This window comes from Galeopterus variegatus, unplaced genomic scaffold (genome assembly GCF_000696425.1).
Source record: "Galeopterus variegatus unplaced genomic scaffold, G_variegatus-3.0.2 Scaffold2178, whole genome shotgun sequence".
Lineage (NCBI taxonomy): Eukaryota > Metazoa > Chordata > Mammalia > Dermoptera > Cynocephalidae > Galeopterus > Galeopterus variegatus.
The window spans coordinates 65,726-80,198 of NW_007728289.1; the positions used below are offsets into that span (position 1 = coordinate 65,726).

Consider the following 14,473-nt stretch of genomic DNA (forward strand, 5'->3'; position numbering starts at 1 on the left):
ACTACCTGTGTCTGGAAGTCCTCAAGGTGATAAATTAACATAAAAATGGTACTGTTGTTCAATACTCCTAGAGTAACTGATGAAGCAAATGTAAAATTATTCTCCAACTAATGCCACAGCTAAATATCTCCTAAGGAGCTCTCAATCTGGTACTACAAAACACAGGAGAAGAACATTCATCACGAGCCAGAGCTGGCAAACAAACCAAACAGCACATCTAGACCCGCCCTAACTAAAGTTGAGTAAACAAATAAATTGCACGTATATTTAGAATGAAAAGTCATATAAAAAAGAAATAGAACCCTAAGGCCAAGATGCTATGAAAAAATCACAAATTGGAACAGACAGCTTATAAAAATAAGTGCACATAGTCATTAAAATGTACAGTACAACAGACAAGTTAAATGGTATATTAAACACAGCAAAACTAGAAAGCAATCTGAGGAAGTTGCCCAGAGTGCAGCAGAAAGACCTAAAGACGTGTGAAATATTCCAGAGAGGTTCAGAGACATGGACNAACCCTAAGGCCAAGATGCTATGAAAAAATCACAAATTGGAACAGACAGCTTATAAAAATACATGCACATAGTCATTAAAATGTACAGTACAACAGACAGTTAAATGGTATATTAAACACAGCAAAACTAGAAAGCAATCTGAGAAAGATGCCCAAAGTGCAGCAGAAAGACCTAAAGACGTGTGAAATATTCCAGAGAGGTTCAGAGACATGGACGAAGTGCACATAGTCATTAAAATGTACAGTACAACAGACAAGTTAAATGGTATATTAAACACAGCAAAACTAGAAAGCAATCTGAGGAAGTTGCCCAGAGTGCAGCAGAAAGACCTAAAGACGTGTGAAATATTCCAGAGAGGTTCAGAGACATGGACGATAGAATCAAAGATGTCAACTGGAGGTCTACAAGAGGTTCCTGGAAGAAGACACAGAGTAGATAGGGAAAAGCATGATTTTAAGGGAAAGTAAAATGAATTTTTCAAAACTGACGAAAGACATGAATCCTCAGATTCAGGAATCTAATAAGTCATTATTATACTAAACGAAAATAAATCCATATTTCTACACAAAACAGTGAAGTTTAGAGCACTAATGAGAAAGAAAACATTTCGAAAGCATTGCGAAACAACATAAAGAATCCATACTAAGTAACAGCAGTAGAACTGATACCAGACCTCAGGTAGCAACGACAGGTAATGTGTGTAGATGGGCTTCTGCTTCCCAGTGTGGTGAGTTTGAATTTTCTCTCTCCTTTCTCTCCCCCCTCGATCATTCTCTCACCAAACTGCCATGCCAGCCCTGGCATATTTCCCCATCAAAGAGTGGGATATTTCTATCATAAATGGTCTGTGTGTGCTGACAAAATGGGAATTTGAAGCAATATCAGTTGCTACAAACTTATTTAAGTTGCCTATGGGAACCACATGAGAGGAGGTGCTTGATCGGAGAGGCAGGTAAGGGGCGGGAGGGCAGAGTCGGGGGGAACTGACTCTGCTGCATGTACCCCACATCAGCACAGGCAGTGGGGCAGCCCAGCCGGCCGGCCTCTCTGCAAAGCCCTCTTAGGTGACTCTTGGCCTGTAGCCCTCAGGACAGGCGCCCCAGCGACACACAGTGACTTTGTTGGGAAGTGCAGAGACAGGCACACTCGCAGATGCACACCTAACACGCACCGGCACACATGCTCCCACCAAGGCTGGGGAGCGAGATGTGGCCCCCGTTCTGTCTCTGAACGACAGAACTGATGTTTGTGCAAGAGGACAGGTAAGGCAGACATCCAATGACTGAGCTAATTAGTGCCTTTGAGTGGTAAGTGTCACATTTGCAGAGGGAATGCACTGGAGAAAAAGCTGGAATTACCCAGAACAGCTGACAGTCCACCTTTCTCCAAAGCTGGTGCAGAGCCAGACGCCTGGGCTGTGCGGGCAGCTCAGTTTAGTGCCTGCCCTCAGCACTGGGCACTCTGCATCCCACAGCCTTCTGAAATGACAGCTTTCCAGTTCACACAGTTTTAGGTGTTTTAATTCCCTGAGGGGTTTGGTAAATGACTTTCTTTTAGTTCAATCCCACTTTAAAAATTGTTTATTCTGCTGCTGAAAATTCCATTTGTCCTAGGTCTTAAGGTGAAATTAAAATTCCTTTCAGGGACTAGCTATGCAGACATTGGATTTCAGCCTTTATTAGAAAGAAGGTAGTTGTTTGCTTTATTTCCAGCCATCCAGGGCTCTTTTCTTTTCATCACTGCTCTGAGGGTATTTGCAAGGAAAACTGATGCAGTAATAGAGTAGTGCGCTGGGTTTATGGCCTTTTCTGAGATGTAACAGAATGTTCTTTCTTGCCAGCCGTCTGTGGAATCGATTCCACAAAGCTCAAACAGGATCTTGCCTAGATGGTTCTCAAATGTCAAAGGCATACAAAAATGCTTCTGATTTCTGAAGACAAGCCTTTTTTCATTTATTCAAAGTACAGTTCCGTCCAAATATCTTTTTATCTGTTCTGTTTCCCAAGAGACAAGTTCCCCAAAGCAGCCAGCATTCTGAGATTTCTTCTTAAGCACCGTGACTGACAGGTGTCATCATTTATTAAATCACACTGAGCGATCACGTTCAAACATAAGCCTGATACACAGCATCACATGGCAACTAGAGGCCTTTCCTCTTTTCAGGTGTCATGAGAACAAACACTTCAGAAGCTGCCTTATCTTTGACTATTCATTCATTTGATTAGGATTTGTTGAATGACTGCCACGTGCCAGTTGTAGAAATGTATGGTTCAAAGAAATGTATGATATAGTTTGATGTGGACTGAAGGTGCCCGAGTCGGTCTCCTGGGTTGGGATCCTGTGTCCACCACCTGTGAGCTCTGTGACGTTGGGCACTGTGCTTAACCTCTCTGTGCCTCAGTTTCGTCCTCTGTGAAAATGAGAATAGTACCAGCACCTCCCTTAGAGGGTGGCTGTGAGTTCATACACATGAAGTACTTAGAACAGGCACATGTCACGAGCAAGTGCTACACAAATGCTAGCTGACATCATTACTGTTAATGTTAACCACAGCAGGTGCTCCAAAGGAGAGGCACGATGAGTGAAAGATCACAGGACAAATGACTGTCACCTACAGCAGGGGTCAGGGAAGCATCCCTGAGAACGTGGTGCTGAGCTGGGACTTGAAGGATGGAAGGAGTCCACGAGGAGCAATGTGGGGAACTCGAGGGTCGAGGGTGCACCCCAGGTAGAGGGGACAGCAGCTGCAAAGGATGCAGGGAAAGCAGCACAGGAGGAGGGGCACAGGAGGAGGGGCACAGGAGGAGGGTCGGGCATGTTGAGGACGGGGAGAGAGAAGACCCACGTGCTTGGAGCATAGAAAGCAGAGACAGGGCCAGCTTCCCAAAGTCCAGGCTTTTCACAGAAGTTAGTTGGACCCTCGTGACAGTCGAATCTGGAGCAAGCCCTGTGTTCAATGCTGATCTGTTTCTAGCAAGAGCCTTTTCAGGCTTAACCATGCCATGCTGCCATTTTTGTAGGGTGATGGGGTCCCTGCTCAATATCTGAAATAAATAGAGCTGGTCAGGCACGGTCTCCAACAGAGCTGACTGTTGCCCTCATAAAGGATTTTCAGCTCGTGCAGAGGTCAAGGAGCGGTGAGGTTCTAGAGGCCTTCGTGGGCTGACAGTGTATGTTCAGGAGGTCCCTTGGAGAGATTGTTGTCACTCAGTTGTCCCTCGGAAGTCTGGAGTGAGTCTGTGCTCGCTGGCTGACTCTCAGTAGCAAAGGCTATCGGGGACAGGCTGGCCACGAAAGCTGTGAACGAAGGCGGGTCATCATTGAACAGGTTCAGACCGGTTCTGGTGGCCACAGGACACCACAGCTGCAGGCCATCAGTGTCCTCCCAAGTTTGTAAGAGCAGTTTTTAGTCTCATAGTTCAGCCTAAGAAAGGCCTGCGAGAACGTACCCAACTCTTAAAAGCACGTGCCGCAGACGCTGACTGCTCACCACGGTTTTCTGGAATCAGTCAGAAAAGGAAGATACCCAGGTGGACGGTGCTCGCAGGGTCTGAGCGTGAGTGACGTTCCACTGGCAGTTCAAACACTTGCTTTTGTTTCGTAGATATGATGAAGACACAAGGCCATCCTCCCAAGTCGGACCCCTCTCTCCCCTGCACACCCATCCTGTACTTTTCCGTCTCTTTCTCACCACGGGACTCCTGTCTTCCTGCAGTGTTGTCACGTCGGAGCAGTGTCTCTCCGTGGGAGCTCTGTCCCCTCGCTTCTCCCACTCACGCAGCTGGTTCCGTAAACCAGCGCTTGCTGGGAGGGATCTAATCATGACCTTTCACCCTCTTGTGGTCTCTTCTAGTACAAGGCCAGTGGATAATTCCAACACGAGGCTGGCGGTCCAGATCGAAAGGGATCCAGGTAAGAAGATCTCCATCGCCCTCTTCTTAATCCACTTCTTTATTTTGTATATAGATGGATTCCAAAAGGGGAGTTAAATACTCCCTCTTCTTAATCGTGCTGGGGACAACGCACATCTTGGCATATACGCCGACTGCAGAATAAAACCATGCAAGCACCGGGGGTTGCGATCCCATTGCCGGTCCCGGTCCAGTGCAGGCGCGACACTGAGGGTTGCGATCCATTGCCGGTCATGAAAAAAGACAAAAAGGAAAAAAAAAAAAACCGTGCAAGCAAACAGCCAGGCACCCTGATGTGGTTTAGAAATGTGTTCCTCCATTATGTGGAATCGATGAGGGACCTGTTCCATGTCGAATGACTCTGTTAATCAAGACATTTAGTTTGTGTGTGGTGAATCAAGCACAGGTATAAACCTTGGGATTGGTCCTTTACAAAAAAACTTTTGGAAAAAATCAGCATTAGGACATCTTTAAAGGCAAGCTATTCCAGGATTCAGGATTCAGAAGCCTTCAGAGACTGTAGTCAACATTAAGCTGCAAGGGCTGGCTGGTTAGCTCAGTCGGTTAGAGCACCGCCTAGTAACACCGAGGTCAAGGGTTTGGCTCCCCATACTGGCCAGCTGCAAAAAACCAAAAACCAAAACATTAAGTTATATAAGGATTTACCTGCTAAAATATTATTTTACTTTTTTCTTTCCATAATGATTTCATTTAAACTACTCTTTTTCTTCTTCCTATCAGAATGCAATTTTTTTTTTTTTTTCTGACCAGTAAGGGGATCACAACCCTCGGCGCAGTGTGGTCTGCACCACGCTCAGCCAGTGAGCGCACCGGCCATCCCTATGCAGGATCCGAACCCGCGGCCTCGGTGCTACCAGCACCGCCCTCTCCCGAGTGAGCCACGGGGCCAGCCCCAGAATGCAAATTTTTTTTTTTTTTTCCTTTTTGTCTTTTTCCGTGTCCAGCAATGGATCGCAACCCTCAGTGTCGCGCCGGTACTGGACTGGGACCGGCAACGGGATCGCAACCCTCGGTGTCGCGCCCGCACCTCACTCAGCCAGTGAGCGGGAACCGGTCTGTATGTGGGATCCGAACCCTCGGCGGGAGCGCCACGGCGCTTCCCAAGCGGCGCACTGTAGCAGTGCGCCACCGGGCCGGCCCCAGAATGCAAATTTTAATTGTTCTCTATTTTTATCCACCTCACTCTCTCCTTTGTGCCAAGCATTTCATCTAGGAAGAGTTGTGTCATGCTCATAATCTGTATTTGAATTGCATATAGATGACTAATTTGGAGTCAGAATTTGAAATGTGAAAATACCTGGAGAGACAGGCTTGTGTTTTGTTGAACTTTAGATCAGTATAATGGTGTGGGTGGGGGGATGGGAAGATGGGTACAAATATCTCTGCGGTGCAGCCATGGGACACCGTGACATTGCAGGGCCATGGCTGTTAGGCATATAGACGTTTTCACAAGGACGTCATGCTTTTAGTTTATCACAATTGCCATCTCGTTTTAATCTAATTATGCAGATGTGTGGTCAATGTGTTCTGAGAAGATCCCTGAGTCAAATCTCTGGCTTTTAGTGATTTTAATTGTTTTGCGTTATGTAAACATCAAACACTTTGAACAATTAAGCAAAGGTGAATTCTCTCTTTCTGGCCTTTCCTTGAAAGTGCCACAGACAGACTGAAAGCCATCTTTAATTAGGGTCTCTCGATACGTGCAGACTCCTTGCAGCCAATGAATGTCATGGCAGGTCCAGCAGGCCGCATGTGCTTAGGACATTAAGCATGCCGATACTGTTAGGCTCCATGGCATGACTCATCCCGTGGAACAGTCTCTTTCCATTAATCACAATTAAGCTGTAAATGCACTCATTTCAACTCAGCTCTTGGCTGTCATGAATGCCCAGTGAGGTGGTTCATAGTTTGACAGTGTCATCTTATAGAGTTCTTGGAGACTAATGGGTGCCCTTCGTTATGTAAGTGCCCTGGGGGCCTCTTCACCTCCTGTCCCCACCATGTTGCCCGGTTCCTGGAGCACAGGCCGGGCGCTCTGGTCACATCTGCAGTCTTTATCCTGGAATCTGTTTCTACACCAGTAGGCAGCCCGGAGGAGCCTGGAGTTTTGCTTTTGGCATCTCCTCTCCAGGGCAACTCTATGCCTTGCTGGATTTCCAGAGCCAGAATTTCCTCCCCAAAGAAAAGCTGTTCCTGAAATGAAAGTCCTGAAGGCACACGTTTCTCCTAGCTGCCCCCAGTGATTCCTGCACCCACAGGACCACAGACCAGGAAGACTTCCCAGTTTATCTGGTCTTTTCTCAAAAAAAGCTTACATCCCTCATCTCGAGGGATCCTCTAGAGGGAGGGAGAGGAGTCAGGGCCCAGCGGGGAGGACACAGGGAGCGTGCCACACCCCCAATGCTACACCCGGGCCTTCTGTGCTCAAGCAGAGAATCCATCATTCCACCTCCTTTGCGGCGTTATTTTGGCACCTTCCCTGAGTGTCATCATTCACCCGTCAAGACAGCTCAAGTTAAAAGCACAGCAGCGATTGGCAGTGCTGAGTCCTGGCGAGGACACAGAGCTGTTGGTCATGCGGGGGGTGCAAAAATTTGGACAGCCACTCCTGGGTATTTACTTAAGAGAAACGACAAGTCGTCATCACACAAACTCCTGCTCATGAGTATCTGTGGTGGGTCTACCTGTAACCCCAGAACTGGAAACAACCCAAGTGCCTTTCCTCCGATGAAGGGACCAACAGACTGGGGTGTATGTACGAAGGGACGTTGCTCAGCAACGAGACAGACAGACCATTCACACGGACATCATGAATGCACGCAGCAGTCTAAGCCGATGAAGGGACCAACAGACTGGGGTGTATGTACGAAGGGACGCTGCTCAGCAACGAGACAGACAGACCATTCACACGGACATCATGAATGCACGCAGCAGTCTAAGTGGTGGCCACGTGGCCACATGCGACGAGACAGACAGACCACTCACACGCACATCATGAAGGCACGCAGCAGTCTAAGTGGTGGCCACGTGGCCACATGCGACGAGACAGACCACTCACACGCACATCATGAATGCACGCAGCAGTCTAAGTGGTGGCCACGTGGCCACATGCGACGAGACAGACCACTCACACGCACATCATGAATGCACGCAGCAGTCTAAGTGGTGGCCACGCGGCCACATGCGACGAGACAGACAGACCACTCAAACGCACATCATGAATGCACGCAGCAGTCTAAGTGGTGGCCACGCGGCCACATGCGACGAGACAGACAGACCACTCAAACGCACATCATGAATGCACGCAGCAGTCTAAGTGGTGGCCACGCGGCCACATGCGACGAGACAGACAGACCACTCAAACGCACATCATGAATGCACGCAGCAGTCTAAGTGGTGGCCACGCGGCCACATGCGACGAGACAGACAGACCACTCAAACGCACATCATGAATGCACGCAGCAGTCTAAGTGGTGGCCACATGGCCACATGCGTGTTTGGAGACTCATAGAAGAGTGTGCTGTAGAAGATGGGTCCTCCCCTGCTCTTCATCAAACCTGGGCTTTGTACACATATACTTTTATATACATAAAATATACAAACACATGGCTCCAGTTATATACACAATATAATACATTATATATGTGTGTATATATATATATAAAATTTACAAACACATGGCACCAATTACATATATAATATAGTAACATATATGTGTGTATATAGTGTGTATTAGAATATTTAAAAATGTACGTCTGTATATATTACATAATACTAGTAATAAATGTGTTATATAGTGAACATATATATAAATTGATGCTGTTTATTGTCTGTAAATTTCACTCTGATGACTTTGATTTAAAAAAAAAAACACCTGGAGTTACTTGGTGGATATATTCTTAAAAACAGCATTTCTCTTAAAGAAGCCGTATGATCTATGGTGTTATCTATTATTCAGCAGATATTTAATTAGACCTTATTACATGTTAGGAATTCTGCCAGTATTGGGATACGAAAATAAGCAAATTCAGACATAGATCTGTCTTCATTGAATTTATAGTCCATTAAGAAATCAGATGTTAATAAAATAACCATATACTCATATGGACACAAAACAAGAGTAAAATTCCAACTGTGACATGTGCTTCAAAGCAAAGGACCACAGCGCTGAGAGCCTGTAACAGGGCATTTGTCCTGGCGAAGTGACCAGTGATGGTGGCCCTGAAGCGGTGATTGAGCAGGGCTCTGAGGAGTAGTAGCACAGTAAGCCGGAGGGAATCCAGAGCAGCCCAGACAGATCAGCATCTCCGAAGGCCCGCCCAGGGTGACAAGGGGCTTGTGAGCCACTCGACTAAAAGGAGTTCTGTGTTGCTAAGCGATAGGGTGATGGGGAGCTTGACGTGAGGTGCGGATCACGCAGTGCCTCTGGTATGATCACGTGAGCTGGATTTGCTCAGGACGGTCCTAGCTTATTCCTCTGAATGATAAATTATGTTGTCACCCTGTTATCGGCCGCGTTAAGAAGTCTCATCTCTATTTTAAAGCATTGAGCAGCCACTAAAGGTTTTAAGTAGTGGGGGCAGAGGGTCCTGGCTAACACATTCGACTTTCAACTTGAGAAGTTCATTCTGGCTGCAGTGTCGAAAACAGAGGGGAGGGCAGGTCCCAGTGAATGGACACTGGTGAGTCCCAGGGCCAGCGTGGGTGTCCATGGGACACAGATCGGGAGCTCGGAATGGGGTGGAGGTAAGAGAGATGGAGGAAAGTAGAAAGATGCAAAAAACACTTGAAGAGGGTGACATTGAGAAGAAGTGGGACAGAAGGTCCCTAGGTGTGGCCACGGGGTGGTGGTGCCGTTCACTCAGATGGGGAACAGGGGCGAGGGGCTCCCCGATTTGGACACGTGGATGTTGAGGAGCATTGGGACGTACAAGAGAAATGGTAAGTAGGACAGCAGGTGGACAGGTGTGGCTCTCAGCTGGAGGTATGAACGTGTAAGTTACCTGCTTTTAGGCAGGAATTAAATCCATTTGTGTAGATGAGATTGCCTGAGAGCATAGAGGAAGCGATAGGAGGGTCTCGTACAATCCACTAGATCGAATGAAGTACAGGTCTTCCTTTTTGTGTGTATCATCAGACGACAGCTCCCGGTCCCCTCGGTCTGAGTCCGTAGGTAGTGAGCGTTCACTGAGAGTTTTCCTCTTCCACCTGCAGGGGGCGATGACAACAACCTCAACTCCATCTTCTACGAGCACCTGACCAGGACCCTGCAGGAGTCCCTCTGCGGAGACCTGCTCCTGGGTCGCTGGGGTAACTACAGCGCCGGCGACTGCTTCATCCTGGCTTCAGACGACCTCAACGCCTTTGTCCACCTGATCGAAATCGGAAATGGTCTTGTCACCTTTCAACTCCGGGGGCTGGAATTCCGAGGTGAGAATCTCCTCTCTGTGGGAGTTGCTGGAAGCCAGTCCCTTGAGTTTAATTATCATGCAAAGCCCTAGTGAGAAGTCACCACTGAAGAGGAAAGATTTAGTGCCTGTTGTGTGCAATGAGAATTAGGGAGCTTGCAACCGCTCCCCTTAACCACATGGTCTGATTTAAATAAACCCCGTCATGCAAGGGGGCAATGACATGAAGCATGTAATCCTGTGTACACCCGTGGGTTAGCAAGTCAGGACATTGGCTTTAATCCTTCTGGGAAAAACTCGAAAGCAGCCGGAGGTCATGGGGCAGGCTCCACGTGCAGTCACCCAGCCCCGAACTGAGTCTGCAGGTCACAGGTGCTGGGGTCTGTTTTGCAGACCCCAGGGGTCTTTCCGCTTGTCTTTTCCATCCACAAAATGATAATAATGATTAAACGGCTGCCTCCCAAAGTTGTTGGGTTTAAATGAGGTCCCCGCTGCGTGGACGCTCGCTGCTTTGTGGGTACGGAGTCTGCCTGCATCTCGGAAGTGCAACCCCAGGTTTTCCACGAGCCGGGGCTGGAGCTGTGTGGATCACGCAGGGGCAGCATGGTCGATGCGCCCCGCTCCCTCCTCCCATGTCCTCTGTTCTCTCCTTCGCCCGCTGCCTGTTTTCTGAACACCTGCCCTGTGTGGGGTGACGTTCTGATGCTGGAGTGACAATGAGCCTGTGACGTGAGTCTCACCCCAGCAAAGTTCACCTCCAGGGAGAGACACAGAAAATAAACAAGTCAACAAAGGAGAAAGCTAATTGCGGCCTCGGGAAGTGCTATGTAGGAAGACCATGGGGTCCTGGGACCGAAAGTCACCGCAGAGGGTGCGGAGGTGCCTTTTCAATGGGATGGTCGGGAAGACTCTAGAGAAGGGAAGAATGTTCCAGGTGTGGGGCCTGATGTGCGCTAAAGCATGAGTCGGGCAGCCATGGGACAGAGGAGGCGCACTGGGATCTGGTTGGAAGGGAGAGGAGGAAGGGCCTTCCCTGCCAGGAGCCCCAGGGGTGAGGACAGAGGCACCAAGTCCCAGATGTGGCTTCCAGCAAGTAGTTCGGGAGGAAGTGGTCAGAGGTGCTGCTAGAGAGGTTATTACCGGCCACAGGCCCGGCTGCCTGTCCCCTTTCAAAAGCAAACAACTCAAAAGTCAAATGTTGGTGAAAACGGAGGTCAGATTTTATTCCGGAACACAGTGACCTGGGGAGAGATGCTGGGCTGACCCATCTTTCTGGTAAACTTCAAGGAGAGTGGCCAGACCAAAGCCATCTCAGAGACTCAGATTCACTGAGGGGTTTTAAAGAGGGGGCTGAGGGAATGGAACGTGGGACATGAAAAGCAGGAGGGAGGGGACGTGAGCCGCAGGGGCTCCGTGTCTATGAGCCAGGTGCACGGTCTCACCCAGGCTCCATCTGGTTTCTGCTCCCGTCCTTGCTGTTATCTCAGAGTCCTGCTGGAGGGGGGATCAGCACAGCTTTAGTGATGTCTGCCTCGGTTTCCCAGGGTCTGGGTGGTACGTGCAAGTCTGCAGCTCCAGGCTGGCTGGAAAACTTTACATTCACGTAAATTGTGTCGTCTTGCCCCATAATCAAGGTTCAAAATATCAAATAACCGTGGGAAAAGAGGAAACTCAGAGAAATCCTAGCCAAGAAAAAAACTGTGTCCTCTTAAAGTCTTTTAGAGCCCAGGAGGTTGTAGGTCCCAACATGGCTTTGGTTCTGCTCATGCCAACAAGGTGAGCAGGAGCCAGTTCACTGCTGTCCAGAGCCTCGCTGTGACAAAAGTCACCTTTTAGCCCAGAACAAGTTGCTGTGATTCCCCATCTTGAGCACCATTGCAGAAAGGGTTCTCGGTTCTTTGTATGAGAATTTCTAAGCATTCGTTTCATGGGTATCACTCCTTTGAACGTTTCTAAATTTGTACAAAAGACGATTTTTTTTCTAGAGCAGTAGGTCCTGTGTTTTAGGCGTGCATTCTGTGCATTTTTATGAATTTCAGGGATCTAATTTAGGAGCTCTGTTTGGACACAGAAGTCGGGCAGGGGAGGAGTGATCACACTCAGCAGAGTAATCACAGAAGCTGCGTTTCTCCTAAAGTTTGCTCAGAGGCCAGAAAATGCCTCAGGAGGTGGTGGAAATGGTCTGCGATGCGATAATGCCACAGAACTGTCCCCTGGATTTGTCTGACTCTCAGCTATTTTGAGAGCTTTTCAGTTTTTCCTGGAATTCAAGGGACGAACTTTTAAAGCTAACCTAGCTGAACATGAGTTGCATTTCTTATCACACGTTCTATGTCGTTTTCAGCTTCTTTTGCAAACTTAACCAATCTTTGGGTTCTAAGGATCCAAAGCTAATTGGATGTTGGAAGTTTGCACAATTTCTCTGTCTGCCAGCTCCTCAACAAACAGGGCTTTTCCTTCCCTACCCTCCTCATGTCTTGGTCTAACCTCATGCCCATGACCTCTTGGGGCACAACCGCCGTGCAGCCGAGTGGCTCAGGACAGCAACGTTGCGCTGTTCCTCACTGTGCGTGGGCGGACTGCTGGGTCTGTGGCTGCTCCCGCCTGGGCTCACTCATACAGCTGCATCCAGCCAGGCCGGGGGGTCCACGATGCCACCTCTGGGGGCTGGCTGCCAACCCTGGAACTTTGGGTCCCCTCTATGAGACACTCAGCCTCCAGGGTGCTGGGCTAGATGTCTTCACAGCTGGGTGGTCTCTGGGTTCCAAAAGGAAGAAGATGGATCTGCAAGATGGGCGCCATGTCACTTCTGCCACAGTCTGGTGGCCAGAGCCATTCCCAAGGGTAGCTCAGACCAAGGGGGTAGGAAAAGCAGCCTCATCACATTGCACAGTGGCCTGGTGATGAGGAGGCATGAGGTCCCCAGGGCCAGTATGACAGCAGCATTCCAGACTCCTGAAACTTCATGGGGGAAATGCAGAAGGAATCCTGGAACTGTCACAAGCATGGTCACACCCAAGATAGGTGCGTGGTTGCTAAGGCAAGACTGCCCGACAGGGACTTTCTGTCATCCCCGCCGTTGATTTTCCTTTCTCCTGCCACCCACAGTAGGAATGTGACCTGGCTGGAAGGGTCATGTTGGTACAATAACATCTTGAGACAAAATGCCGGCTAACCTGCCCCTACCACCAGCTCCTTTGTAGCCCGTTTTCTTTGACCTAGTTCAGCTGAGATTTGGAACGTGGGGACTTTAAGAGAGCATATAACGTGACAAAATCTAAATTATGCTCTTGTTGCAGAAGAGTCCAGTTGACCTACAATGCCTGTTTGGTTTCATGTCTCTTTGCCATTGATAACACAGCATTCCCAGGGAAGGCGTCTTCTCTTTGACCTCCTTGGGTATTTTTCTGAGTTTTCTTTTCAGCATTTTACTTGTCTTTTCAATTCCCTGTTTTCCCAAACAGCGGGCTTTATTTTGGTCACATTTAATCTACTTTGGCACAACCTGAGGACAGTCAAAATACAGGTGGGCGGTCTTCCCTCCTGCAGCCTACGGAAGCCACCGTGGAAGCCGGAGCTGTTCCCAGCACAGGCTGTGACTCCCTCTCGGGAAGTGAGAGGTGCACCCAGAGGAGGGTGGTCCCCCGAGGCCGCAGTCAGGACAGTTCCCCCCGTCTTTTCCTCCCTGAAAGGGACGGGTTTGTGTCAGCAGGAGTTCTGAGCTGCAGGCTACAGAAATCACCTCTAGCTAACCCGAGCAGAGGAAGGGTCTGCGGACGACATCGCACGGGGCACAGACTCGTGGGAAGCTGGAGAAGCAGGGTTGGCTGCTGTCACGCTGCAGCTGCAGGGCTCAGGCAGTGTCCTCAAGTCGTGACACTGCGAGCCTGGACAATGGCCACTGCGGCTGCCACCCCTGCTGCCCTGGAAACAGAGTGAATAGCCCCTGCCACCTCCTCTCACCCAGAATGTGTCCCTCATAGTCAAAGTCAGGTGTGGGCCCATCAGATTGACAAAGCCGAGGTCACATGCATGTGAGTGCACTCTAGATGCAGGGGCATGGGTGGCTTTTCAGTCCCTACAGTGGGAGGTGGTCACTGCCTCTCACCAAGACTCCTAATGAGTACAGCGGTCCCCGTTATCCACTGGGAACACGTTCTAAGACTCCCAGAGGATGCCCAGCGCCACGGAGAGTGCCGGACCCTACACGTCCATGAACACCTACACACGTGCATACCTGTGGTAAAGCTGGATGTGCGATTAGGCACAATCGGGGATTCACAATAACTAGTAATACAAGAGAACAGTTGGAGCAGTATGTCAGCATCACTACGCCTGCACTTTGGGGCCATCATGGTGTAACATGAGGGTGACTTGAGCACAAGCACCACGATAGTGGGTCTGATACCCGCGACGGCTGCTGAGTGACTCACGGGCGGGTCAGCGTGGCCAGCGTGGACGCGCTGGACAGAGGGAGGGTTCGCGTCCCAGGCGGGAGGAAGCAGGATGGCAAGAGGTTGCATCACAACAGCGTGCAATTTAAAATGTGTGAATTGTTTGTTCTGGAATTTTCCATGTAATATTTTCGGACTGCGATTGACTGCAGGTAACTGAA

At 49.0% G+C, this 14,473-nt stretch overlaps 1 protein-coding gene across 2 annotated transcripts in view; it reads left to right on the plus strand.

Annotated features, from left to right (window-relative positions):
• The window catches only part of PCNXL2 (pecanex-like 2 (Drosophila)), a 120,824-nt gene that overhangs the window by 64,060 nt on the left and 42,291 nt on the right, over positions 1 to 14,473 (plus strand). For both annotated transcript variants that reach the window (XM_008580854.1, XM_008580855.1), the window contains exons 5-6: positions 4,372 to 4,430; positions 9,665 to 9,880. In XM_008580854.1, the coding sequence (XP_008579076.1) occupies positions 4,372 to 4,430; positions 9,665 to 9,880 (275 nt within the window). The remainder of the gene's footprint in view (positions 1 to 4,371; positions 4,431 to 9,664; positions 9,881 to 14,473) is intronic.